The sequence below is a fragment of the Lampris incognitus genome, chromosome 4, assembly GCF_029633865.1.
Source record: "Lampris incognitus isolate fLamInc1 chromosome 4, fLamInc1.hap2, whole genome shotgun sequence".
Taxonomy (NCBI): Eukaryota; Metazoa; Chordata; class Actinopteri; order Lampriformes; family Lampridae; genus Lampris; species Lampris incognitus.
Genome location: NC_079214.1, coordinates 53,412,327 through 53,439,532, shown reverse-complemented (window position 1 = coordinate 53,439,532; position 27,206 = coordinate 53,412,327). Strand labels below are relative to the sequence as shown.

Sequence of the window (27,206 nt, the reverse complement as noted above, 5' to 3'; positions counted from 1 at the left end):
GTGCTAACCCTAACCCCTAAAAATCATACAATGCAAAATACAACTAAATATCTGTACACATGTGCATGAAGGATTTATCACCTACTTATAGTGTAATGCAAGAGTAATCCTCAAGAGCAGCTTGATACACAAAAAAGATTAGCATGATGTAATCACACACATCAAAATTGAGAAAGGGGTTGCCAATCAGCTACAAGGACTCAGCCTACCCTTGCCATAATATAGGCTAATTGTTCTGACATTTAAGTATTGTATTAATCAACATCACACGTTGATTAGATTTGTCTTCCTTCCTGATTAGGCTTTAACATGTATATTTAAACGGTATCATTTCAGTTAATGCACATTGCCATACAACTGTAACAAAACATTCCTGTCTTTACCAGCTCCTCTGTCTCCATACAGCAACTATCTAGACCCCATCCAGGTATGCTAAGGGTTTCGATGGAGGCATACTTAGTGTTAATTAACTGACTGCAGCAGGAACCTAGTGTTGGGACCAATCCGATCCAATATCAGTATCGGGTGCCGATTCCGACGTAATTCACTCATCAGATATCGGATTGACGTTACCGAGCCACGACCGATCCAGATTCCATGGTCTGATGTTTTTATTAATCATAAACATGTAATAATGCAATTTTAAGCCGATAGCCAATGTGGTATATGTAAGTTCAAGTAGCATAAGGGTTTTGAGTGTGAGGATGTGGGACACATGCACTTTGCTTGACTGCATAGAGAGCACAAAGCAGAGGATGCAAAAGCCGCCGACCAGATGGCTGAAGCAGGGTAAGTGGCAAGGCGGCAATGAGGTAACGAGGCCAATGGCCATGGGGTGAAACCCCACATAATGTAAACCAGTAGACTCCTAAACTTCATAGTAATTTGGAGAAAGCTAAAATGGCCATAGATGACGTAGTAACAGTATCAGAGCGACCCAGTGTACTTGGAGTTAGTGGTGCTGCTGCGTGCGTAACCTCCCCCGGTAGCTAATGCAGTGGAGCCCAGGCAGGAGGTGCAGAGTGACGGTGAGGAGGCAGCGGTGGACCCGCCTGTCACCGAAAGCCAGGAGAAGGAAGATGACGATGTTATCATCCTCCTTCTGGCTCTTCGGTGACGACAAGTGACAGGACACGTTAAGAACCACATCTACAATCATACATCCCTTTATCCAGGTTATTGTCACAATAAAAAATAAGAAATAAAAACGCCAAACACCAGACAGTACACATGGGTAAACGTTTCAGGGAACAGGGCCAGTGCTGCCAGGCTAGACAGGATGTATACATCACCAGACACCATAACACCAGCTTAGTCAGGAACAACACATTTCCAGTTGGTTTTACAGATCACCACATAGTCAGTGTTGTTTTATATTGTTTACCAACAAAAAAATATAATTCTTTGTCATTTAAAACACAAAATTACTCCAGGCAAGGTCCTTTTGTAAAAACATTTGAATTATTTTGGGTAATTTGGAGAAGAAAAAAAGCAGTTTGACTCTTTAAGTCAATATACACATTAAAGGAGTTGCCATAGCAGTTTGCACTCCTACACCTGTTTGTATATGAAGCCTACAGTTCAAATAAATTGCTTTGGACTAAATTTAATTCATTTTTGGATATGTTTTGCCCTTTTAATAAAATGTGTAGTTTACTAAAGCCTCATGTAACCTTATACATAATACTAACACCAACAGCAACAATTATAATAATAACAATAATATTCAAGAAAAAAGAGCTCTGATATCGGTAGGTATCGGCATCGGCAGATATCCAAATTCAGGTATCGGATTCCGATCGGGAACTAAAAAAAAATGTGGATTGGTGCATCTCTACAGGAACCTTCTAGGAATTTAGGGTTAGGCAACTTTACTTCACCTTACTTAGGGCTACTCCTCATTCTAGTAATTAAACTAAGCTAAAAAAATCTAGGAAATGGGCATGCAATTCCACTGCCTATTTAGAGGAGCCCTTACCATGTCAACTCCCACATAGTAGCCCAGGCTCTCATTGCCTGGCAGCAGGTCACAGAAGATTATGGTGCCTCTCTCAGGTCCCTCCCTGGTCTGTACCAGGACCCTGGAGTTTATCTCCAGTGGAGGAAAGTCTTGCTCTTCTTCCACCAGAGTGACATGGTCCACCTCCAGTTCCCCCAGCTCTTCCTCCTCATCCTCCCACAGCTCCAGCTTATCAAGGGCAACAAAAACACCACACTCATCCTCACAGCGGAAAAGCTGCCGGCCCTGGTAGGAACCCTCCGTGAAGCCCTGGCCCCGGCCCTCCTCCTAAATAAGGGAGGGGGAGAGATGCAGAGAGACACTGAGCAAGAGAGAAATGTGAATATCATTGCCATAACAAAGAGGGCTGCTCGCAAAGCTGCCTGCTCAGCACTTCGCAAGAGGAGGAAGTCAACATGAAGCATCTCTTTGGGTGTCTGATCGATCACAGCAGTGGGCTTTTAATGGCTTGCTGCTAATTTTTAATTGCATAGAAGTGGCGTACCTCTGAGTAATTGATTGAACTACGCTCTAATGAAGGGATGTTTTTATAACACAATACCACGTTATGTTTTGAACTCTGTACAGAAGAGACCCATGGGCCCCTTAATTTGTTTACTTCCTAATCCGTCATACTCACATTAGATATTCCACTTTATTTTGATGCGTTAGGTCTTTAGTGTTTTATATGAGCTTCACAGGAGTTTTAGATGTGAAAACTGATAAGAATACCAAAATCTGCTGTAAAATTTTAGCAAAAACTAGGTACAGCAAAGTATTCCATTTTACAGTGGGATTAGGAAATTGATCAAAGTATAAGGAAGGGAAAAATGCTACGTTCTTTGCCCTGACAAGGGGCAGTCTGATCCTTGTAACGGATCAGACTGCCTATACCCTTAGCCTGCTCACGGCGCTCAGGGTTAAACTCAGTCAAAGGAAAAAACATGACATTGTGCCCCTTATAGGAGATCTTTTGCATCTTGTTAGCTGCCTTGACTCATTACAGAATGCAGTGCATGTTATGACTCAAAAAACTACATTTAGCATCTAGACAACTGGGTGTGCAAGATAGAAGTATAGTGATGGGCTTTCTTCAGTAATTGTATGCAGCAGTGGTGCTTGGCTATAATTGTAATTCTGGTTCCATGTGTCTCCATTTTTATCCAAGTTTTGGCTCTACTGCAGGTAGCAATGCAGAAAATTACTTCCTTATGACAATCTATCCTAAGAAAAACACAACTCAATGAAAAACATTAACCAACATTACTTCTCTACTTTTGATTATTAAATGTGCATTTTTCCTAGTAAAGATGGCTGGGTTCTTGCTTTAGGAGAGAACCACTGCTAAATGAATAGAAAGGAATTGATGAACCAGTATCCTGTGCACAATTATCTACAAGCATGAGACTGCAGTACTAGGACAAATGGCAAATGCTTCTCACCAGCAATTCCACTCCAAACCAGATTCCTGAGAGGGCCCTGTCAGGGAGCAGCGAGCCCTTAAATCGGACCACCCCTGGCAGGGGATCATCCCCTGAGCGCAGCTGGACCTGCACCTTTGATCCGCAATCGATGTTGCGGGCACTCTCCAAGCGAGGCTTGTTACACAGCAGGGCATATCGCTCTTCACAGTTGGTGATAGGGAAAAGCAGCTCGGCCAGCTTCTCATCCAGCTCCAGAACATCCCGTTCGTCCAGGCTAAGCACCACATTGGTTTGGTCCAGGATGCGGAGACTCCTCTTGCCCTTGCTTGGAGGCAATGTGCGCCCCAGGCTGTTGCGTTCCTGGCAGGCTTGGCCTAGACTGCCGCGGGGTATCCTTAGGGTCTTCTGGGGAGGCTTTTCTACCGTACACTCCTTCACCACCATGTAGAAGCGCCAGTCCTCCCTGAAGCCCCCACTGGGCTTCTCCTGGCTCCACAAGGCAGAGCTCATGGCTGCATGCTCTACAAGATGTCTCACATCAAGGCAAGCTTGACCTGTGGTCTGTTCATAAGAATGATACATTAGTGTCTCTGGGAAAAGATGGTAAAATGTCCATTACATGGCCTGTATTCAATGCAATAGTTCATGCGTCTTACAAAAAAAAAAAAACACAGCAAATTTCTCCATAGAGTCGATCATTTGAAAACAGTGGTTACTTAAAGGCAGAAAAACTACTAAAACAGAACCACAACTAGAACAGGTTCATCCTAAAACTATTAACTCTAAATACAAGTTAAAGATTTACATCCCTTCCCACACAGTAGGTCATTTTCTTTTGAGAATATAGTACAGAGGTGGGCAACCTTATCCAGAAAGGGCCAGTGTGGGTGAAAGTTTTTGTTCCAATCAACCATTACACACCTGTGTCTCCTAATCAAGTTCCTGAGCAAAGACTCGACTGGTTGAGTAGTGGGATCAGGTGTATAACTGCTTGGCTTGAACAAAACCTTCACCCACACTGGCCCTTTCTTGATAAGATTGCCCACCCCTGAGTAGGTCAAACTGATTTTGACGGCATGGGCAAAAACGCCTACCATGATAATGCGTTTCTTTCTCTACGGCAATCTCAGGCTAGTAAAAATGGGGACTGAGTTTTACCAAAACGACAAGATGGATTGGCAACTAAACTGCTGTCTATCAAGAGCACACCACTGTTAGCATTTTAACACCAATTAAGCATGTTTTAAATGTTTAAACGGTTAGTAACTAATTTTATGTAAGTGCAGTTTATCCAAAGTACTTGGAAAAACTGGAACGAAACCGTGATAACTGGAACAAGCTTGAGGCAACGCTTGAGTTCCTTGCTCCTGAGTTGACTGATCACAAATCCTTCATAAGTGGCATTCCACTGACACACTGGTTAACTTGTCTATTGTTAAGGTAAGGAGCTGAGAGGCCCCGCGTGGCATCTGGTTCAAGTGTAGTCTGGAACGAATACTGTTGCAAGTCTCATCTTGCTGAAAAATGAGAATCAATTCAATAAAGAGCATTCTTATCCTTGTTCCGTTTATGGCTTAGTATGAATATTCGCACCAGCGGACTGTATAAAGCGTTTAGCGTATTCTTACACATAGGACATAGTTCAGATATGAAACACCGGGCTTTCCCCTTAATCCGACTGGGAGGACTCAAAACGTTAGTCACGATGATCAAACATGCGGTCAATGGGGACCAAGAGTGTAGCCATCATTTTCTAAACCGGCATGGCTCCAGAGCTGCGTCTAAAGTGGTATTCATTCGTTTTCACAGCAGCGTTGTGGCATCGTAACGTTTTCAGGATACGTCAACAGCACTCGCAGTGCTACTCTGATAACGGGCTTTCCAGTCCACCTTGGACTCCTGAGCAAAGTAAATGAGCTGGTTCGAAATGTAACTATAAACCCAACGTATATGCCGGCTGCAGATTTAGCCTAATTCGTTTTTTGACAAAGTTTCCCACTGACGGCTAGCACAGCGGTACGCTCTCAGCTAACGGTTCCCACTCAGAGGCTCCTCAAGGGGAGGAAGTAGCTAGTGTGCTACGTTAGCGTTAGCTAAGGCAGCTAAGGCACACAAACAACATCAAAACGTAATGTTCATCTTACGTTTTCCTTACCTTATAGTCACATTAGATACGTTATATGTTGGAGATGGCTGTCATGTCAAAAATCAATCGCAGTAAGCTTTCGGTAAATCAAAAAGCTCTATGTTCGACTAAGGGATAGCCTACTCAACTAGCTCGTTAGCCAGCTAGCAGGCTAATGTTAGCCTCACCAGCTGATCAACGGCCAGCGGTCTGGCAGGGAACTGCCAACCTCCGCCAAAATGTTGACAGCGTTCATCTACGTTTTTGCTACAAGAGAAATATGAGCAGCCAAACAATGTATGTAAATATAAAATTGGATCTACAGAAGACGACCCAACATAAGCTCAGGGTTTGACGTGTACGTGCTCGTCTGCACGCACGGGCATTGATTGGTCATCTGCTTCATACTGAAGGGATGAGTGGTTTTGTTCGCTGCGTCTGTGATTAAGGCTCACTTTGGGGGTTTTCCCAGTAGCACAGCGGACGATTAGGTTGAACTGTGGATGCTGGCCCAGAAATAATAGAAGACCGCTATTAATTTACATGTAATTACCCAGAAAAAAAGTGGCACCCGATGTAATGTCATCTTGTGCGTAGACAACTTTAAAAAAAATAACTTTAACAAATAACACATTTACATTTCATGCGACTGTTCTTTTATTATTTGGTTATAAATACATTCGTGAAAGCAAAACATTTTGTCCTTGACATGTGTACTTTTGCTTCAGTCAGAATATCAGTCGGGCTTCACGTTGTGACATCTCCTCTACGTCCTCCACACTGACGTCATTTCCTCTTAACCTAAGAAAAAATACTGACTATATCAAACTGCAAAGCCAGTGCTCGCCTTGTAATCGACCCTTCGCAGTGATGGACCATGACAAGAACAAGCGCTACAACTGCAAGATAAATGTTGAAATTACTGCATGATATATCAACATTTCTCACAACAACACCGAAGCTCACAATTATTTTTATTGTGGTAACGTATCTTAAGGAAAACATTATTTGTGCTGAAACCTGCACTTGAAACATATATTGGCCCAAATCAGAGATGGATGTAAAGTAAACACAAAAACTACTCATTGCTAAAGAAATATCACAGAATACATTACTCAAAATGCCCAGCTGTCGAACAAATACATTGTATGCCCCCCCAACTGCATAACTATATTACTTACCACACTGACTTCACGCTTGTATTATGCGTCAGTGCTTGAATCAGACATTCTACCCCTGATCTGGTTATGCAATTGTTCATTAACCTAAAGTAGAGGGAAATGGGGGACGTAGTTTAGTAATGGCAGTGAAGTGCCTAACTGGAAAATCACCACATTCTCTGATAAAAGCACCACACATATCCTCCACAGAATCAAGACTGCAAAACTTACCAAAGTTCATGCAGTGTGGTAGTTTTCTTGATAACTTTGGCGAGCGCACAGGCTCCTGCACTCCCTACACCATTGTCTACCAGGCTGCCATTAGATAACACAGTAGAATAACTTTGATTGTCAAGTACACGACAACAAACTGAATTGGTGACAATGATGTTTGGACAAGTTGACTATTCTCAAAAAAAAACTATTTTCAGCTTTCACGTTCCTTCAATTGTGGCCATTGTGTCTAAGACAGGTGCTTTTTCATGCCTATTTTTTTACGCATTTTCTGCAGCGCTTCAAGTCTTCCTAAATAACAACTTTGAACTTTTATATTACCTAAGCCACGTCAGAGTTTTGTTGTCTTCTAGGGCATTGGCAAGGGCTTCTGCACCTGTATTGCCAATCTTATTCCCCCAAAGCCTGGTGATAAAGAGAAAGTCCAACAATAAATATAACATACAATCAACGGTATGGATGTGATTTTACAAGAAGGCAAAGTTACATTACCCTAGGTACTGCAGTGATTGATTGAATCTCAGTCCCTCAGCTAGTTGCTTTGCCCCTTCTGCTGTTATGTTATTGTTGCCTAATCTGAAAAGAAATTTCAAGAGGGTCACATTTCTCATTTATGTAATAGCACACAGAACTAATGTTGAATCATTATAGCTTTATATTCAACCCAGCCACTGAGGATGCACAAGCCAGTGCATTCTTAGTGCCTGTCCCAAGGTCGGATAAATGGGAAGGGCTGCATCAGGTAGGGCATCTGGCATAAAACCTTTGCCAAATCAAATATGTGGATCATAAATCAGATTTCCATACTGGATCGGTCGAGGCCCGGTTACCAGCAACCGCCACCATTACTGTTGGCCAGCAGGGTGCTAGTGGAAACCATGCTACTGTTGGCGAAGGAGAAGGAGAGAGGGAAGGCATGTGCAGAGGCAGCGGGAGAGGAGGAAGGGTAAGAGTGTGGAGGTGAGAGTCAGAACTTTGAATGTTGGCACTATGACTGGTAAAGGGAGAGAGCTGGCTGATATAAAAGAGAGAAGGAAGGTAGATATATTGTGTGTGCAAGAGAACAGGTGGAAGGGGAGTAAAGCCAGGAGCTTCAGAGGTGGGTTCTAACTCTTCTACCATGGTAGGAGGAAAAATGGGATCGGTGTAATTCTGAAGGAAGAGTATGTCAAGAGTGTGTTAGAGGTGACAAGTGTGCCGGGCAGAGTGATGAGTATGAAGCTGGAAATCGAAGGGGTGGCAATGAACGTTATCAGAGCATATACTCCGCAAGTTGGGTGTGAGATGGAAGAGAAAGAAGAATTCTGGAGTGAGTTGGAAGAAGTGGTGGAGAGTGTACCCAAGGAGGAGAGAGTGGTGATTGGAGCAGACTTCAATGGGCATGTTGGTGAAGGGAACAGAGGTGATGAGGATGTGATGGGCAGGTATGGTGTCAAGGAGAGAAATGTGGAAGGACAGATAGTGGATTTTGCAAAAAGGACGGAAATGGCTGTGGTGATTGCATATTTCAAGAAGAGGGAGGAACACAGGGTGATGTATAAGAGTGGAGGAAAGTGCACACAGGTGGACTATATCTTATACAGGAGGCATAATCTGAAAGGAATTGGAGACTGCAAGGTGGTGACAGGGGAGAACGTAGCTAGGCAGCATCGAATGGTGGTCTGCAGGATTACTTTGGAGACCAAGAAGAGGAAGAGAGTGAAGGCAGAGCCAAGGATCAAATAGTAGAAGTTGAAGAAGGAAGACTGTTGTGTGGAGTTCAGAGGGAAGTTAAGACAGGCACTGGGTGGTAGTGAAGAGTCGCCAGATGGCTGGGCAACCACTGCAGAAGTGGTGAGGCAGAGGCAGACAGCTAGGAATGTACTTGGTGTGTCATCTGGGCAGAGGAAGGAAGACAAGGAGACTTGGTGGTGGAATGAGGAAGTACAACAAAGTATACAGAGGAAGAGGTTGGCAAAGAAGAAGTGGGATAGTCAGAGAGGTGAAGAAAGTAGACAGGAGTACAAGGAGATGTGGTATAACATGAAGAGAAATGTGGTGAAGGCAAAAGAAAAGGTGTATGGTGAGTTGTATGAGAGGTTAGACACTAAGGAGTAAAGGACATGTACCGATTGGCTAGACAGAGGGGCCAAGCTGGGGAGGATGTGCAGCAGGTTAGGGCGATCAAGGATAGAGATGGAAATGTGCTGACAAGTGAGGAGAATGTGTTGAGAAGGTGGAAGGAGTACTTTGAGGGGCTGATGAATGAAGAAAATGAGAGAGAGAGAGAGAGAGAGAGAGAGAGAGAGAGAGAGAGAGAGAGAGAGAGAGAGAGAGAGAGAGAGAGAGAGAGAGAGAGAGAGAGAGAGAGAGAGAGAGAGAGAGAGAGAGAGAGAGAGAGAGAGAGAGAGAGAGAGAGAGAAAGAGAAGGTTGGATGATGTGGGGATAGTGAATCAGGAAGTGTGGTGGATTGCAAGGAGGAGGTGAGGGCAGCTATGAAGAAGATAAAGAGCGGGAAAGGCAATTTGTCCAGATGAAGTACCTGTGGAGGCATGGAGGTGTTTAGGAGAGATGGCAGTGGAGTTTTTAACTAGATTGTTTAACACAATCTTAGAAAGTGAGAGGATGCCTGAGAAGTGGAGAAGAAGTATACTGGTACTGATTTTCAAGAATAAGGGTGATGTACCAAATTGTAACAACTACAGAGGTATAAAGTTGATCAGCCACAGCATGAAGATATGAGAAAGAATAATAGAAGCTAGGTTAGGAGGAGAGGTGAGGATCAGCGAGCAGGAGTATGGTTTCATGCCACAAAAGCACACTATGGAATGTTTGCTTTGAGAATATTGACAGAGAAGTTTAGAGAAGGTCAGAAGGAGTTACATTGTGTCTGGCACATTGGCCCAGTGGTTAGCACTGTTGCCTCACAGCAAGGAGGTCCTGGGTTCGAATCCCAGGTCATCCCCGGTCCTGTCTGTGTGGAGTTTGCATGTTCTCTCCGTGTCTGCGTGGGTTTCCCCCGGGTGCGCCGGTTTCCTCCCACCATCAAAAAGACACGCATGTTACGGTTAATACTCCTGCCTGTGCCCCTGACCATGGCAATGGAAAGAAGAACTGGAGTTGGTCCCTGGGCGCTGCAGCTGCCCACTGTTTCTATACAATAGGATGGATTCAATGCAGGACACAAATTTCATTGTAACCTGTAAAATGATAAAAAAATATAGTGGCTTTCTTTCTTTCTTCTTTCTTTGTGGATTTAGAGAAAGCATATGAAAGGGTGCTGAGAGAGGAGGTGTGGTATTGTATGAGGAAGTCAGGAGTGGCAGAGAAGTATATAAGAGTGGTGTAGGATATGTATGAAGGTAGTCTGACAGTGGTGAGGTGTGGGTTGGAATGATAGATGGATTTAAGGTAGAGGTGGGATTACATCAAGGATCGGCTCTGAGCCCTTTCTTGTTTGCAATGGTGATGGACAGGTTGATGGACAAGATCAGGCAGGAGTCTCTGTGGACTATGATCTTCGCAGATGAGATTGTGATCTGTAGTGAGAGTAGGGTGCAGGTGGAGGAGAGCCTGGAGAGATGGAGGTATGCACTGGAGAGAAGAGGAAAATCACCTGGAGCAAGATGGAATACATATGCGTGAATGAGGGGGAGGACAGCAGAATGGTGAGGATGCAAGGAGTAGAGGTGACAAAGGCATATGGGGTCAACGGTTCAAAGTAACAGGGAGTGCAGAAGAGAGGTGAAGAAGAGAGTGCAAGAAGGGTGGAGTGGGTGAAGAAGAGTGTCAGGAGTGATTTGTGACAGAAGGGTACCAGCAAGAGTTAAAGGGGAGGTTTACAAGATGGTTGCGAGACCAGCTATGTTATATGGTTTGGAGATGGTGGCACTTATGAAAAGAGAGGAGGCGACACCAGAGGTGGCAGAGTTGAAGATGCTAAGATTTTTGTTAGGAGTAATGAAGAAGGACAGGATTATGAATGAGTATATTAGAGGGACAGCTCAAGCTGAACAGTTTGGAGACAAAGCAAGAGAGGCAAGATTGAGATTGCTTGGACATGTGTGGAGGAGAGATGCTGGGTATATTGGGAGAAGGATGCTGAATATGGAGCTGCCAGGAAAGAGGAAAAGAGGAAGGCCAAAGAGGAGGTTTATGGATGTGGTGAGGGAGGACATGCAGGTGGCTGGTGTGACAGAGGAAGACGCAGAAGACAGGAAGAAATGGAAATGGATGATCCGCTGTGGCGACCCCTAACAGGAGCAGCCGAAAGTAGTAGTAGTAGTAGTAGATATTAGAGGGACAACTCAGGTTGGACGGTTTGGAGAAAAAGCAAGAGAGGTAAGCTTGAGATGGTTTGGACATGTGCGGAGGAGAGATGCTGGGTATATTGGGGAAGGATACTGTGGTGAGGGAGGACATGCATGTGGCTGGCGTGACAGAGAAAGATGCAGAGACAAGGAAGAGATGGAAATGCATGATCTGCTGTGGCGACCCCTAACAGGAGCAGTCAAAAGTAGTAGCAGATTATAGCTCTATAATTGCCATATACCTTAGTAGCACTATAAACATTTACTGACCTTAGGGCAAGGAAATTCTGCTTTGTCTTCAAAAGATGAGAAAGGTGTTGAGTGCAAACATCAGTTAACTTGTTGTTGAAAAGCCTGAAGAGAAGCAAAGTGACCACAAGGTTGTCTCTACTATACACAAGGTTGTTCATCAAATGTAATTTATCGGTTCCAGATTATATCCATTCACTTCGATAATACTTACGCAATTTTCTGGAAGCTCTCACACTGGATACCCTTAGCAACCAATTTGCGGATCCCCTCATCTGAGATATTATTATTTCTAAGGCTGGTGGAAGACAAATTAAAGAAGAGTCTTGAGTATGTCCTGCTTTATCTTGTTTATCCACAGTAAATTCTACTCTGGAAACCACATTGTAAAAGGATGGATGAATTAAAGAAGAAACAACATGGTGATTGTTTTCATACTTACTAAAGGGAATTACAAATGTGCATGCAAGGAAGAAGCTGCTCTACCCCAACATCACCTACAGAGTTGTAGTCCAACTGCAGGCCAACAGGGTTCTTAAGATGCTGAAGCACATAGGCCAGCGCTGTGCACTCCACTGGGCCAATGTTACAGTATGTCAGTTTCAAGTGCTCCACCTCCAGTTTAGCCATTACATCTTTAGCTAACCTGGTCTCCTGCATCTCATAGATACATTTAATAAGCCAAACAAAGTCTGGCATAGCATGCATACTCTTCTTCTCTCCTTCCACAGGTGGAGGGATGGACTTAAAGTGCTTCTGCATGCCTTTGGACAGACATTTCACCACCTGTCGGGATTTCTTATCCAGGGTGGAACCAGAGCAGCATTGCAGTAAAAGGCTTCGATGCCGCTGGGACAGAAGGCCAGCCAAAAAAGTTGCTGTGATTTGTAAATTGGGTGTCTGGGCTATCATGGCTTCCTTCTCACAAACCCCTTCTTTCTGGACAGTGGATGTTAAGCAAAGCCCAAAACATGCACTGCTTATGTTTGTCTGTTGCATATCCTGTGGCTGAAAGAGTTTAAAGATGGCTGAAGGGTCAAGATTATTGTCCAGAACAATATACAGAGCAGCAAAGAAGCATTGCATGGTCACATGTAGGAATTCATACTGTTTACAGTCAACAGAGGAGAGATTGTTGCTGTGGGTGAGAAAACCCATGCTGATATCTTCCTCAGTTACACCACTTGTCTCTAGCTCCGTACCAGAGAAGATGTAACAGCAGCTTCCCATCCCTTCAAAGGCAAGCCGTCCCAGACGCAAAGCAGTGTCTACATGCCCCGACACCCAGCCCAAACTCAGGGTGCTCTTCTGAGGGTTCTGGTGCTGGAAGAAGTGCTGTAGGATCATCAAGTAGACATCTGTAATGGTTTGTGGGCTACTCTCTCCACAGCCAAGCAGTTCTTTATGGCACTTTGAGATAATCCAACAGAGGACTGGAGTGTGGCACAGGGCCAGTAATGCTGTGTTGCTCTGCAGCGACTGTAGGACTGTAGCAGCCACTATGGGGTCACTGTGATTCTTCTTCACAAAACAATCAATCCCATCTACAGAAAATCCTTTGAGGAGGACCTCTTTGCGGAGGTATCTCCTCAGTGCAGGGTTCACTGCCTCCAAGCGACTTGTCACCACTTTCAGCACCCCCTTCATCAAGGAGCCCTGGAGCAAATTGAACAACAGTATAGGAACCGGTGCACACTGGGTGGGGCAACAGTGCCTGTGCTCATCAGAAAAGTGTTGCTTGAGCTCGTCCAGGCCATCAAAAGTGAAGAGGATGTGGTGTGGGTTGTCCAGGATAAACTGGAATAACTGGTCCTGCTCTCTGTCTGGCCAGCAGCAATGCTGAAACAGAAGCTCTTGGAGGGACAGTTCTCTGTGCTCTGAGCTCAGTTTGCGACAGCTAAATGGAAACAAAAGGAGGATGTCATGGAGAGCCATCCCCCGCGCCCAGAGCAAGTGAAGTCGCTGCAGTAGAGTGCTCTTCCCACTGCCTGCCTCCCCGGATACCAGCACTGTATCCGCCTCCTCGTTCAATGTGCCCGCCGTATCAACTATGTCCGTCAGGTGCAAAACTTGGTGGGCATCAGCGCAGTCATGAGATAATTCCAGGTGATTCTCAATGTAGATGTCATCCAGAGACATGTTACTGGTCCCCCCGTAAGTGCTGAGGAAATGAGACTGGGCAGACACAGTGCTGCAAAGCTTCTTCTGGTACTGCAAGCACACTGTAACAGACAACACAAATGAAATAAACTATAAGAAATAAGCAACATAGTTTTACAAAATAATCACTGCAAAATCTAATGTAGCTTACAGTATGTGTGGATGATGAGTTTATAGTAATGTTCCAAAAACATTGATAGACTTAGCTGGTGTTCCTTTCTTGATTTATGAGTAACATTCACATCTCATTAATTAATCAATTAAGTCAGTCAATCTATCTATCTATCTATCTATCTATCTATCTATCTATCTATCTATCTATCTATCTATCTATCTATCTATCTATCTATCTATCTGTCTGTCTGTCTGTCTGTCTGTCTGTCTGTCTGTCTGTCTGTCTGTCTGTCTGTCTGTCTGTCAGTCTGTCAGTCTGTCTGTCTATCCATCCATCCATCCATCCATCCATCCATCCATCCATCCATCCATCCAGAAACTTTATTTTCATTCATTTAAACCATATGTGATCTACTTTTGCAAATCTCAGTAATGACATTGGTTACCTTAAGAGAATAGAATACTGTGTTTCTGAGTCAAATCCTGTGATCGCATCAAAGAAGAAAATGTATTATGATATATTCTAATATTAACTGCAGAAATCATAGATTGTATGATGATCATGTTTGAATAATTATAACTATAATCCAAAATGTATAATAATTATATTATAACCTCTTCTATAACTATGGAGGGTTCACAAGACTATTATTCTTAAGACTATTGTTCTTTGTTTTCTTTAACCATTCAGCACAACATAGCACATAGCACAACATAGCTGAAAGGAAACTTAACAAATATATTTGAATAGAAGTATTGCAGTGTTGGGAAGTAAATGTGAGTCAGCATATGCTTCCAAAGAGCTTCACTTTATTCCTGTCCTATGACCGAGACACTTCAATATTTACACTATATCCAAATTATCCCCCAGTAAATACGCTTTTGCCAGTTCACATCCTGCCTTTAACTAAGCAAAGGGAATTCCATCTTTGCTCATTTCTTTGGTTAGATAATGATAAACAGCTTAAAAAAAAATCATCAGAAAATGTGATTTTTTTTTGGCGTAGCCTGCTTTGTATGTATGTCCTGAGAAAGCAACATTCATTGCATGTATAATACTCAACCATAATTAGAAATATGAGGTTTATCATAGCATAAGCTTCTTATTTTTCTTTTTTTCTTTACTATAATAAGTGAAGTGAGGGAGAATACTTTTAAATTGGCTCAAGCCTAAGAAGGTGCTCTCTGAGAAGTGAGATGCTTTTGTTAGTTACACTTGCAGCTGTGAGAGATGCCTGTGACCTATCTTGATGGGGCCCAAAAATTCCTTGGAGGCTCCTCAATATGCTATACTGTGTTTAGGATGTTTTCAGCATCATAAGAAGTGAGCTTACCTTCAGGAGGAGACCATTTGTCCTGTTTCGATGGGAGTCTACGCCCCTCCTTCTCCTGAATGAATTGTAGTAGGATCTTTGCTGCTTTCTCCCCTTTTGATCTGGCGTGGTCGAGTAAATGCCTTGCCTGATTGACATATAATGGGTATCAGCTAGATTAATTCTTAAACACATTATACCTCTGACCTTTCAAATAAAAATATTAAATATACAATAATTTTCTAGACTAATTTTCTATTCATGCATCATTACCATTACTGGCAGTCAACGATAAGAAAAGCTCAAGAGCAAATACTGATGCGGCGACAGAAGAATGACTATTAAAGACATTCTTTTGTCATAAATGGTATCAACGAATTTATAAATAAATCAGGCTCTTATTAGGCTCGGTGCAAAAATAAAAGCCAAGCATTTTTCCCCTTCCTTTTTCTTCCAATTGTACTTAGCTGATTGCCCCACTCTTCCGAGCCGTCCCGGACACTGCTCCACCCTCTCTGCCGATCCAGGGAGGGCTGCAGACTACCGCATGCCTCCTCCGATACATGTGGAGTCGCCAGCCGCTTTTCACCTGACAGTGAAGAGTTTTGCCAGGGGGGACATAGCAAGTGGGAGGATCACGCTATTCCCCCAGTTCCCCCTCCCCCCAAAACAGGTGCCCCGACTGACCAGAGGAGGCGCTAGTGCAGCGACCAGGACACATACCCACAACCAGCTTCCCACCCGCAGACACGGCTAATTGTGTTTGTAGGGACGCCTGATCTAGCCAGAGGTAACACGGGGATTCGAACCGGCGATCCCCGTGTTGGTAGGCAACGGAATAGACTGCCAGGCCACCCGGACAGCCAAGCTTTTTTTTAATTTTTTTTTTTAAGAAATGCCTGAAACTTTTTTCATGAGTCAGACTTGAACTGGATGGGTTAAACACATTAATTTAGCAAAGGACATTTCGACCAGTTCAGATTTAACAGGTGTGTTAGCAGCTTGTGAAGTTTACCTGTTGGGAGGGCGTGTATACAGGCAGCTGCACGTCATCAGAGTCTGCTTTGGTAAAGCACCCTGCTTCCACCAGTACCTCGAGAGCACCGTCGACACAGTCCTGTAGCTTGCTGACCAGACCTGGTCTCTCCTTAAGAAGGGTCTGAGTAGCTGTGCCATGGAGCCCATCTGTTTCTTCTCGACTAGAGCAACAGTCTGCCAAGGAGAGGGCAGCCCTTTGTGCCTCAGATAGGACCTGCCTAAGAGCAGCTAGGAGGAGCCCACATGCATCCTCTCCTTTGCCGAACACCAGGTCAAGTAACTGCCGGGCATTGGTGCACAGAGCCCTGGCTGGTACCACTATATTCTGATAGTCCTCCCAGACAACCACCCCCTGAGCCAGCAACAAATCCAATATCCTTTCCAGACCTTCTGCCGACCCGCTGCTGCACAGGGCATGCAGTATCTCTGATCGCTGTTTCAGCACCTGCTCCTGGGCAGACATGCCTCCAGACAGTCCACTTCCATCCTCCGGGGCATCCAGTGAGGACTCAATGCTGTAGCACCACTACTTCCGGCCACGTGGTATCATTTTTCTGCCACGGCCAAACAGCTTCGTAATGTGATGGTCAGTCTGCTGTGAAAACACAGCAGGGTAACGCAACCAGTTGTCACCCTCAATCTGTTTTAAGAAAGAATGAGCAGAAAAAAAATTTGCCACAGACTCTACCAGGTTTGAGTTTTTAAAAGCTCTTCATACGTTTGGATGTAAACTTACCTATTAACATAAGAAATACAGAAGTTAAAGGCACACCCACACAACAGGCTGTGAAATAAAGATATGATTGTAACTCACACATGGGGCGGTCTCCTCTCCGGAACAACTCCTCTTTCAGCTACGCTGTAAACTTCCTCATTCCTCAGCTTTTTCTTTTTTTCCCCATTCTGAAACTGAAAGTGGCAACATTGAAAGTCGCTCATACACAGAGACCATAAGATGTCTGGAGAACTGTTCAACAGAACACATGCACCACCACCAACCACAAAAATCATCACGCTTTTTGAAAAGGGAAGAAAAATTGCGTTTGTCGAGGCGAGTCCAGACTGGTGAAAAGCATGTTTAAAAGCAGTTCTCCATATGCCGTCACCACACCCTCTTTACAGGGTATTGTGTAAGTAGTGGTAAGTCATTCAAAATGACTGCAGAGAGAGAAGATGCATTTTCAAACACAAAGAGGAGCTTTGTTAATATGTCAGGAACTGTCATTTAATCCAGCGTTATTCGTGGACTGTTGGGAGTAGATACTACACCAGGAGAAACCTAGCACGACAAAAACACGTGTTAAACTCAGTTCTTCACAGCCTACTGTTAACCTTAATCCTACTGACTGGGGTACCCACAGTCCCCACAGGTATACTTTTTGTCATATCTCACATGCGCTTTATTCTATCACTCCAATTTTTCATGCCCTTGTCAATCAATTTGTTCCCAATGACTCCATATCACTGTTTCCTGTTTCTGTTTTAATGAGTGCTTTTTAAAAATACCCATGTATCTGGGGTCCTGGTGCCTTGTGTATCAGTCGTTACTATGGGCAAATTTGTGCGTACACACCCATGGGATTTTTTAGCCCTGCGGTTTGTCTCAGAGAGCAGTGTAGAACCTGGGTAACCCCTGAATTTAGACACCGATTGGCTAACACTGATGTCTTTGCAGGCCTGGGTGATTGCTTGTTGCAAGAGGTAGACAATAGATGTTAGGAGGAAGGAATTACAAATAACCATCATGCTTTTGCCGCTGTCTGTCAGACAATCTTCAGGGCTAAAAAATCCCATGGGCGTGTACGCAAAAATTTGTCCATAGTAACGATTGATACATGAGGCCCCTGAACCCCAGTCAAAAGCATCCAATTCCGCCTATGCAGTTTTAATAGATGGAACTATATGCTGAGTTCATGTTTGCCATGGGTCTTAATTTAAAGTATCAGACACTACTGGGGGAGGGGAGGCACTCTGTGAGTCATTTTGTCGAAGACAGACTCAGATTTCATAGTTCTATGTAAACACCGTTCATTTAAAGTCTAAATTTAAATTACAGTTATTCAACCTTTATTTTGACAGGGGGGGTCACACTGAGAGCAAGGGCTCTGTCTACTTTTGTATAGAAAGACAAATAAAATTAAAAAGTGTTGAAGTTTCAATGACTGTGGGTTCATTTCCATTATTTTATATCGCGGTCAAAATGACCCCGATTGGTTTCACCATATAAATGTAGCACAAATCATGTTTACTTGAAATTACTGAAAACTAAACCATACCAGAATCAACGGGTGGTAAATAACCTTTTAAGTACTAATGTGGATTGTACTTGGGATACAAGCTACAATTTGTATAATTTGTATAATATATATATATTATATATATTACACAATATGCAAATAAACTGTAACTTACCTAAGATAATAATAATAATAATTAGTAATAATCTTTTTTCAGATGACATTAATTAGATAACTAATAATGTTTTGAGAGGAAACAAGTTAACATTTTGCTCTGATGGTTGTTTCTTACAGTCGATAGTCCCTGTATGTTAAATATGTTGGTAGGATGAGGGTTAACCACACTGAGGCGATGTTTGGTTTTCTGCTTGCCAAAGTGTTCTGTGAACACATGTAACAGTATCTCAAAAAAAAGAAATAATTTTGGGGGGGGGGCGAGATAGAGAGAGAGAGAGAGAGAGAGAGAGAGAGAGAGAGAGAGAGAGAGAGAGAGAGAGAGAGAGAGAGAGAGAGAGAGAGAGAGAGAGAGAGAGAGAGAGAGAGAGAGAGAGAGAGAGAGAGAGAGAGAGAGAGAGAGAGAGAGAGTCAACAGCTCTTATCGGCTCTTTGCTGCACTGACGTCAAGGGAACACTGGATGGAGGTGTTGCTTAAGTAAAGCGATGCAATGCGTTGCCGTGACAAACGCTGAAGTGGCCGTTCCTCTTTCTTGATATATTTTTGCATTCTGCATTTCCCTTTCCCTTTATCTGTCTTCCTCCTTTCTGTCATACTTTCTCAAATTTGAAACGTTTCTTAAGGTCCATTCACTAACACAACGAGCAGTAAAGACTCATTTACTCATCCACATCATATCAAGTGATCGTTTGCCAATGATACCTAGGGAACTGGTCATCGATTAGACAGTGATAAGAAACGTGCTGTCCTTTGCTGGGATTAGGGTTTGGAGAGTTTGTCGAGGGTGCAATAATCTTCTTATAACAACTGGCAGAATCTGGCCTAAACAAAACGTGTTACTAAAGCAAGGGCAAACTATTTACACAGTAGTGGAAACTTTAAGGGACACGGTATCCCCCAGAAAACTAGTGTGGTAAAGAGAAGAAAAAAGTTAAATCACACAAATAAATCAGATGAAGTGACCAGAGTTTCCTGAGTGGTAGTCTCGGCCATGGACATTATGATGGTTGTGATGTCATTCCAGCTTACATTACCTTCACATACATTTTCCTTCATAATTGCAAAAACAGCGCTTGTTGTGATCGCCATGCCCACGCACCCACCCACCACCCCCTTTTTCCATATGTTTGGTGGGGGGAAATTTCAAATAAGATGTCTGATGAAATAATCAACAGTAAACTGGAATATAACTTTGTAAAGTGGGTTTCTCCTCGGCTGTGAAGGAGGCCGCTCCACCATGGGGACTGCAATAGAGAGTACTTCACCTCTTTGTCAGGCTGTCTGCTTGTTCCGAGAGGGAACAGCCATGAATTTCTAACGCGGAGCTCTGTCATCTGAATCACAGTAGGGGGTCCCGACAAGTTTGGGTGGATAAGAGAGGAGGCAAAAAAGGCACAAAAAAAAAAAGCTTGGGGAAAAAAAACGCAGTCCCAAAGGACAGACGTTGAATGTCTTTGTACTCTCTGCAACAAAAACTTGACACCTGGTGCTGGAGTAAGGATGTTTGACTCAGACTTGACCCATTTTTACGAAATGCATTCATCACTGATCACGTGACTGGAATTTTATTTTTTCTCGTCTTGGACTAGGAGAGTGACCCGTCCTACATGTGTTACTTACTGTGGATAATGTAATGTTCAGTGTAATAAATGATGTTCTAGCTAAGTTTGCACATCTGAGGATGCTCACCAAAACCACATAGGAGATGACACAGCATCATTAAGTAAGATATTTTAAGAATATTCCAGTTCGCAGACAAAGAAGAAGAGCAATGCAAGGAATTTTCTGTACAGAGAGCAATAAACAAAACGGACTGCTAACAATTTGAATGCTGTATTTGAATCTTGTAACACTTCCATCATGCCAGCCTCGATTCTCTAAGCAGTGATTGGACCAAATTGGTTTGTTTTTCATGTTGATAGCTTTGTAGAGTATTGCTGAAATGATCCAGTGAGATCTGGTAGGTATCATGAGCTGGAGGGTCATGGGGCCAGAACAAGCAAGGGCTAACGTAAACTTAAAAACAGGGTGGTTGTAGCTTAAAGGGTAACAAATGCTCAAAACCCAAAGTGAGATCCAAATTTCCAGGGTTACAGAATGTTCTGACTCCCCTGCAGAATCTGACTCCCCTTGGCATGAGGCTAGGTTAGGTTAGGCTATCTCTAACCCCTACCCCCAACCCTAACCCCTAACCCTAATCCCCCCAACTCTAACCTCCTAACCCTAACCACCCCAACCCTAACCCCCTAACCTTAATCCCCCCAACTCTAACCTCCTAACCTCCCCCCAACCCTAAACCCCAATCCTAACCCTCTAACCGTAATCCCCCAACTCTAACCTCCAAACCCTAGCCCCCAACCCTAATCCCCCTAACCCTAATCCCCTGACCCTAACCCTAAACCCTCTAACCCTAATCCCCCCAACTCTAACCCCCTAACCCTTCTAACCCTAATCTCCCCAACTCAAACCTCCTAACCGCCCCCCCCCCAACCCTTACCCTAACCCAACCAAGGGGAGTCAGATTCTGCAGCGAGTCGGAAAATTCTATAACACCAATGTGGCTGTGAAGAGTGAATAAGTAGTGCTTGAGCCAATATGTCCTTAGCAAGCAAGACGCTGAATCCAGAACACTGGGCAACCTCCTAAGTGTAAACATACGTATGTGAGGATGTGTAATAGGACGTTGTTCGAAAAGAGTTCTCAACTGTTGATAGATATATACAGATTCAAAAACTCAAACAACAAAAAAATTAAACTTTATAACAAATGGATTTCCAATAAATGTCTGGCCCAGTGGGTTCAAAAGTAGAACTGTGTTGTGCATCTTTAAGCACAACTGGACCAACGACATGCACCTCTGTAGGCACAGGAACACAGAGCTGTATACTGGCGTCTCCCACTACTGTGTCCCACTTTACAGCTCACACCACAAATTCCAGAGTGCCAGCTTTCAGATTTAGAGAGGGATCATGGTTTTTTTATCTTCCTCAAAATCACCATGTGGAAGAAAAATGGGGATGGTGGAAGATTAGGGAGGTTATACTTGGGTGATAATGCTTGGTTTTCTACCACAGCACCACGGATAGGCTGACCAAAGAATGACTATTAGAAAACAACATGTGGTTTATTGGACATAAAACTAGGTCCTACCTCATATGGACTCAGATATGCTCCCAATGCTGTACTAATACCGTTTGACTGCAGTAAATAATGTTGTCCACTAAGTCATTTTAATAGTTTTTGACCAAAAAAAAAAGACTGTTCTTTGTGAGTCATTGGTAGCCTACAACAAGAACTGAATCAGCTGTCTCTACAAAAAAAGTCAGTCTTAGCAAGTCATTTAGCATCATCCAAACCGCTTATCCTGCTCTCAGGGTCACGGGGATGCTGGAGCCTATCCCAGCAGTCATTGGGCGGCAGGCAGGGAGACACCCTGGACACACACATTCAAAGTAATCAAATGATTGAATGTTAAAGTTTGGACTAATATTTTACTGCAGCCTTTCCCTTCAGAGATTTAAAGTCTGATGACAGATTTAGTATTCCTATGTCTCTAAATGATATGAAATAATTGCATCTGATGGGGGAAGCACCCGGTCAAAAAAAACAACACAATTCATGTAGAAAATGGGCCCGGGTTTGTTTTCATCCAGATAAGATCCAAATTTATGGCCGACAACATGTGATTGTTATCACTGAGAGATTCGTGTTTACTGCCAGTAGAAGGGAATCTGATTATCGTTGAGCTCAGTCTAAGACGTGTCTGACGGTCAGTCAGTAAACTGGCTCCATGGGACTGCATTCCCCTCACTGGTGGACAACAGGGTGCGAGGATACTGCTGCATTAAAAAGTCTGAAAAATGGTGAAAACTCCATTATATAAGGGGTGACAAAAAAGTTTTAAAAAAAAAAACATTGGCTGTGTATTAATTATTTGCTGCGTCTCAATAATCGGGGGTAGAGGGGATGGCAGAAAGAGGCACATTTATGCAGTTGATTAATGGAAAGGTGGCTTATAAGCGGACCTCTCTGTGAAGTTGTCGCGAGGGGAAAAAAATGCTTTGCAGTCTCTCATTGACTCATGTTGAAAATATTAGCGACCAATTAGATGGGCATGTCCAAGGTCGCAAGGAGAGGTACTTGCAAAGGAAGTGGATGAAATCTCCACCAAAAGGGGCTGCATGAGGGGAGCATATGCAGATGGCCCTGTGACTGGATGACCGTGTGTGTGTGTTTGAATCAGGATTTAATTGATATTAAGATTAAAGCTCACATCTGAGAGACCCCACCATCAGCACATATCCCTTATTAACTTATTGTTTTTTTATTTATTTATTTTCGTTGGAGCCGCCAAGTCAAAGGAGTCCGGTCTCCGGCGTCTGCCCGGGGTTTGGGGGTGCTGCGCTCAAGGTTAGCATGTGTGCCCTGCTGAGTGCGCACGTCGGATTCAGGTCCTACTTGTTGGACATTCATTATCAAACTCTGTTTGCTCCTTTCATCTGCAGCCCTCTGCAGCACTCAACGTAAACTACAGAGGCACCTTCCAGCTTGACATTTCTCCATTCACTCTGTACCTTAAACAGCATGCTGCCACATCAAAGAGCCGGGGAAGCCTTTGATGTTGCAAAAAGAAAGAGCTCCAATGATCTACTAAAAACCAATGCAACTTTCTGGAGCTTACTCTTATTCATCTTACCGTCTCCAGAAGTCCAGACTCGGTCTCCTGAAGTCCAGCCGCTGCCAATACTTGGACTGTGTTCTCTGGAAAATAAAGTTGTCTTGGTGAAGCAAGAACATACTGTACATTACGGTGAACAACACTTGAATGACATCTTTTACTTGGTCAGTCGTTGTATCTCTTAGTCATTGTCTTTGAAATCGGAATATTGTGTGCTCCTTATACTTTGAAAATGTATACAATAATGACGCTGAGCTCAGGTTACCGTCATTCTGCAAAGGGACGTGTATGAATTAGCAAACATTTACTACGGTTTGCCACAACGTTCAACAAGAAATGCTTATTTATGGTCCTTCAAGTCAAGATCAGACCAAAATTGAATGAGCCACTGAGTCAGTCTCACATCTATTGGTGAAGAGTGCAGGGCAGCATCTGAGTAACACTATTATGGTATCTAACCTTGTTTGCTGCCCCAATGTAATGTAATGTGACGTTCCAGGACCTCTCCCTTTACTGTCGACCCACAACTTGGTTTCCTCCATTACAAACACTGACATTTCTTTGATGGCTGAAAAATTTCAACACAAGCAAATCTATGGATAACATGATACTGTGATAACCCCCCCTTTTTTTGATTCATATATCAGTATAAGAGTCACTCTGGCATCAAATGACTGATTGCTTTTTTTTTTTGTTGCTTTTTTTTGTTATTGGAATTTTCACCCTTTTTCTTCCCAATTGTATCTGGCCAATTACTCCACTCTTCCAAGCTGTCCCGGTCACTGCTCCACCCCCTCTGCTGAGCTGGGGAGGGCTGCAGACTACCACATGCCTCCTCTGATACATGTGGAGTTGCCAGCCGCTTCTTTTCACCTGACAGTGAGGCATTTCGCCAGGGGAATGTAGCACATGGGAGGATCGCGCCATTCCTCCCAGTTTCCCCTTCCCCTCCAAACAGGCGCCCCGACCGACCAGAGGAGGTGCTAGTGCAGCGACCAGGACACATAACCACATCCAGCTTCCCTCCCGGCACAGACATGGCCAATTGTGTCTGTAGGGATGCCCGACAAAGCCGCAGGTAACACAGAGATTCGAACCAGCGGTCTTCGTGTTGACAGGCAACGGAATAGACCGCTACGCTACCCGGATGCCCTCGACTGATTGCTCTTTCAGTTGGATCCATGTGGGGTGTGCATGAGCCCTGTGACAGCAAGCGAGGGCCGACAAAGAACATAGTGTTTGCATATCCCCAGCTGAAATATGTTACAGGTGTAAGGTTAAGGCTTAAGTCAGTAATCCTATGACTAAACTTTACTAGCTGCAGATGTTCCTGTACACCGTTCCTCATACCTGGTTGGGTCGCTCAGTGTTTGCTGTTCTTGCTGCTCATCCATGCTAGACAGTCTCAGAGGCTTCTTTAAACAGTCTGCACCTTGGGTCCTGTCTGGTTTGATAGGTCTTGTTTGCATCTATTGACCTGATACTGAAGCCCTGCTCTTTTGCTGCTATGATTAATGTCTGTGCTGTCCCTCAGGCCAGCCTTTTCCAACCACTGGTAGGATTCCCAATGTCAGCCACCTCTGCTATCTGGCAGTGGTATATCCCATGGAGGGGTTTGGCTTGCCGTGACACCTCCTCTGCATCTTCGTTTCCAGCTACCCTATCTGCTGCTGTCAGAGGTATTCCCTTAGCAGTTCATTCTTGGGAGCCATTTCAATGATGTACTCATGAATGCTTTATGTTTCATCCAGGACAGTGGCCATGACACTTATTAGGCCCTGGCCCTCCTCTTTCCAGCTGGTGTGCAGTCTCTGGGTACTGGACATCTGGTGGAATGCCCCATGCATTGTGAGGAGTTTCCTGATCTTTATATCAGCAGCGTCCATCTCTTCTCTTGGCCAGCTTATTACACAAACTGAGTATTTCATGACCATATGTCTTTATTGCTTGGATCTTGTTCTTTCCATTGAGCTGACTCTTCAGAATCTGTCACACTCTATGGAAGTATTTGGATGTTGCAGTCTTCCTTGTCCCATCCTCATGGTTCCCATATGTCTGACAAAGGCCCAGGTACTTGTAGCTGTCCTGTATGTTTGCTATGTGACCTTCTGGTAGTTCAGCCCTGTCAGCCATAATCGTCCTCCATCTTCTTTGCTACCATCGTCCCACATTTCTCCAGTCCGAATGACATTTTGATCTCATTTAGACATTGGATTGTATATATCCATCCATCCATTATCCAAACCATTTATCCTGCTCTCCGGTTCGCAGGGATGCTGGAGCCTATCCTGGCAGTCATTGGGCAGCAGGCGGGGAGACACCCTGGACAGGCCGCCAGTCCATCACAGGGCCAACACATTCACACCTAGGGACAATTTAGTATGGGCGGCACGGTGGCACAGTGGTTAGCGCAGTCGCCTCACAGCAAGAAGGTCCTAAGGTTGTCCAACCTTGGGGGTCATCCCCAGGTCATCCTCAGTGTGGAGTTTGCATGTTCTCCCCGTGTCTGTGTGGGTTTCCTCTGGGTGCTCTGGTTTCCTCTCACAGTCCAAAGACATTTAGGTCAGGTGAATCGGCCATACCAAATTGTCCTAAATCAGGATCCTCTTGCAGTGCAGCACAGTAACAGTACTAACTACTAAGGCACTATGTTGCTCAAAAAGTTATTTTCAAAAGTAGTCAAAAAAGTAAATGCTGAAATAAATTTCAGATTATGTCTATAAACTCTGACTTTTACTTTGAGTTTCTGTGTGCCTCACATGAGCTAAAAGCACTATCCAACCAAAGGCAAATGACAGCAGATCATCACACCTGAGAACATCATTCTCTCCCTCCCACATCTCATGGATGGTAACAAGGAGGCTTTAATCCAGCCACTTGTCATTTCATCAGATACATAACAAGGGAGTGCAGGGCAAATGTCAGTGTTGAAAGGTGATATTTCTGGCAAATGATGACTAGATCAGGCACACTGAACTTTAGCACTTTGTCAGCTTGTTTCCTTATTCAATGAACTTGACAATAATTGAAGTGTTTTATTTTTACCCTCCTTTCCACACATAAAAGGCTGCCATGCCAATTAGCTTTAATTCCCCTTTTTTTTCCTATTTCTTTTCATGCTGTTGAGTAGGCAGAAGCTGGCATATTCTGATCATTTGCATTATCCAAAGCGAATCTGCTTTGAAGTTCTGAGATACTGTAAGAAAAAGGGCCCACTTATCCCACATGAAAAAATGTTCAAAGCCCATAAATTCACTGGAACAGATGTACATTATCATTGGATTTGCTTTTTTTCCTCTCTTTGCTCCTGTATTGGTAATAGACTACCTCATGTCCTTCTCATCCTTACCGTTTAGCATCTTGCCACTACAGAAGCTAGCACCCCGCTGTGCCAATCCACACTTCAAAGCTTCCTGCCTATCTGCTGGAAACAAAGCACAGAGAACATATTATGGCAGGCTCTCATTTCCCCATATTTAAATCAATATTACTGCTTTTTTGCTACTGGCAACACATAGATATGGTTCATCTTTATCCAACAAGACCATTCCCTTTAACCCCCCTGGTTCCTCAATAACCCAAATGCAACATGGCACGTGGACGAGGAAATGGTTTGTCATATTACAGTGCCTTCTGATGTTTCATTTACCAAATCATTAATTGAGATCTTAAAATTCATCTTTTCAATGGCTGTATCAGTACTAAATTTTCAAAAATTAGATCCATGTGCTTGAGAGGGGGACAGCTAGCTTTTATTCTAACAAACCAAAATCCACAGCTAGATATGGCTTGAATAAACCCCATCGCTAAGTGAAGAAATTCTTATTTACCATTTTTAGTTGTAACACGATTTTTTTATTGGTCATCCTTTTTTGATATGTATTATGCAAAATGACCTGACAGTCTAACCTACCAAGAACTGACAAGAATGCAACACATCAGAAGGAAGTAACCGTTATGGAGACAGAAGATTTTGTAAAAAGATGTGCAAAGTTGTAAAGAGTATGGAG

General features: G+C 43.6%; 2 protein-coding genes across 2 annotated transcripts in view; both read right to left on the bottom strand.

Moving 5' to 3' along the window:
• The window catches only part of cylda (cylindromatosis (turban tumor syndrome), a), a 41,929-nt gene extending 36,102 nt beyond the window's left edge, over positions 1–5,827 (bottom strand). The window contains exons 1-3 of the mRNA XM_056278448.1: positions 5,579–5,827; positions 3,442–3,984; positions 1,979–2,287 (exon numbers count right to left, since the gene is read on the bottom strand). Of these exons, the coding sequence (XP_056134423.1) occupies positions 1,979–2,287; positions 3,442–3,933 (801 nt within the window). The 5' untranslated portion in view covers positions 3,934–3,984; positions 5,579–5,827. The remainder of the gene's footprint in view (positions 1–1,978; positions 2,288–3,441; positions 3,985–5,578) is intronic.
• Positions 5,828–6,198: 371 nt separating this feature from the next.
• Positions 6,199–16,872, bottom strand: nod2 (nucleotide-binding oligomerization domain containing 2). Its single transcript, XM_056278480.1, has 11 exons — positions 16,843–16,872; positions 16,084–16,701; positions 15,090–15,216; positions 11,924–13,703; positions 11,696–11,779; positions 11,503–11,586; positions 7,435–7,518; positions 7,264–7,347; positions 6,940–7,023; positions 6,730–6,813; positions 6,199–6,349 (listed from the first exon to the last, which is right to left on the bottom strand). Exons 2-11 carry the CDS (start codon positions 16,567–16,569, stop codon positions 6,277–6,279), a joined length of 2,970 nt encoding a protein of 989 aa, XP_056134455.1. The 5' UTR covers positions 16,570–16,701; positions 16,843–16,872; the 3' UTR covers positions 6,199–6,276.
• Between the last annotated feature and the right edge of the window lie 10,334 nt (positions 16,873–27,206).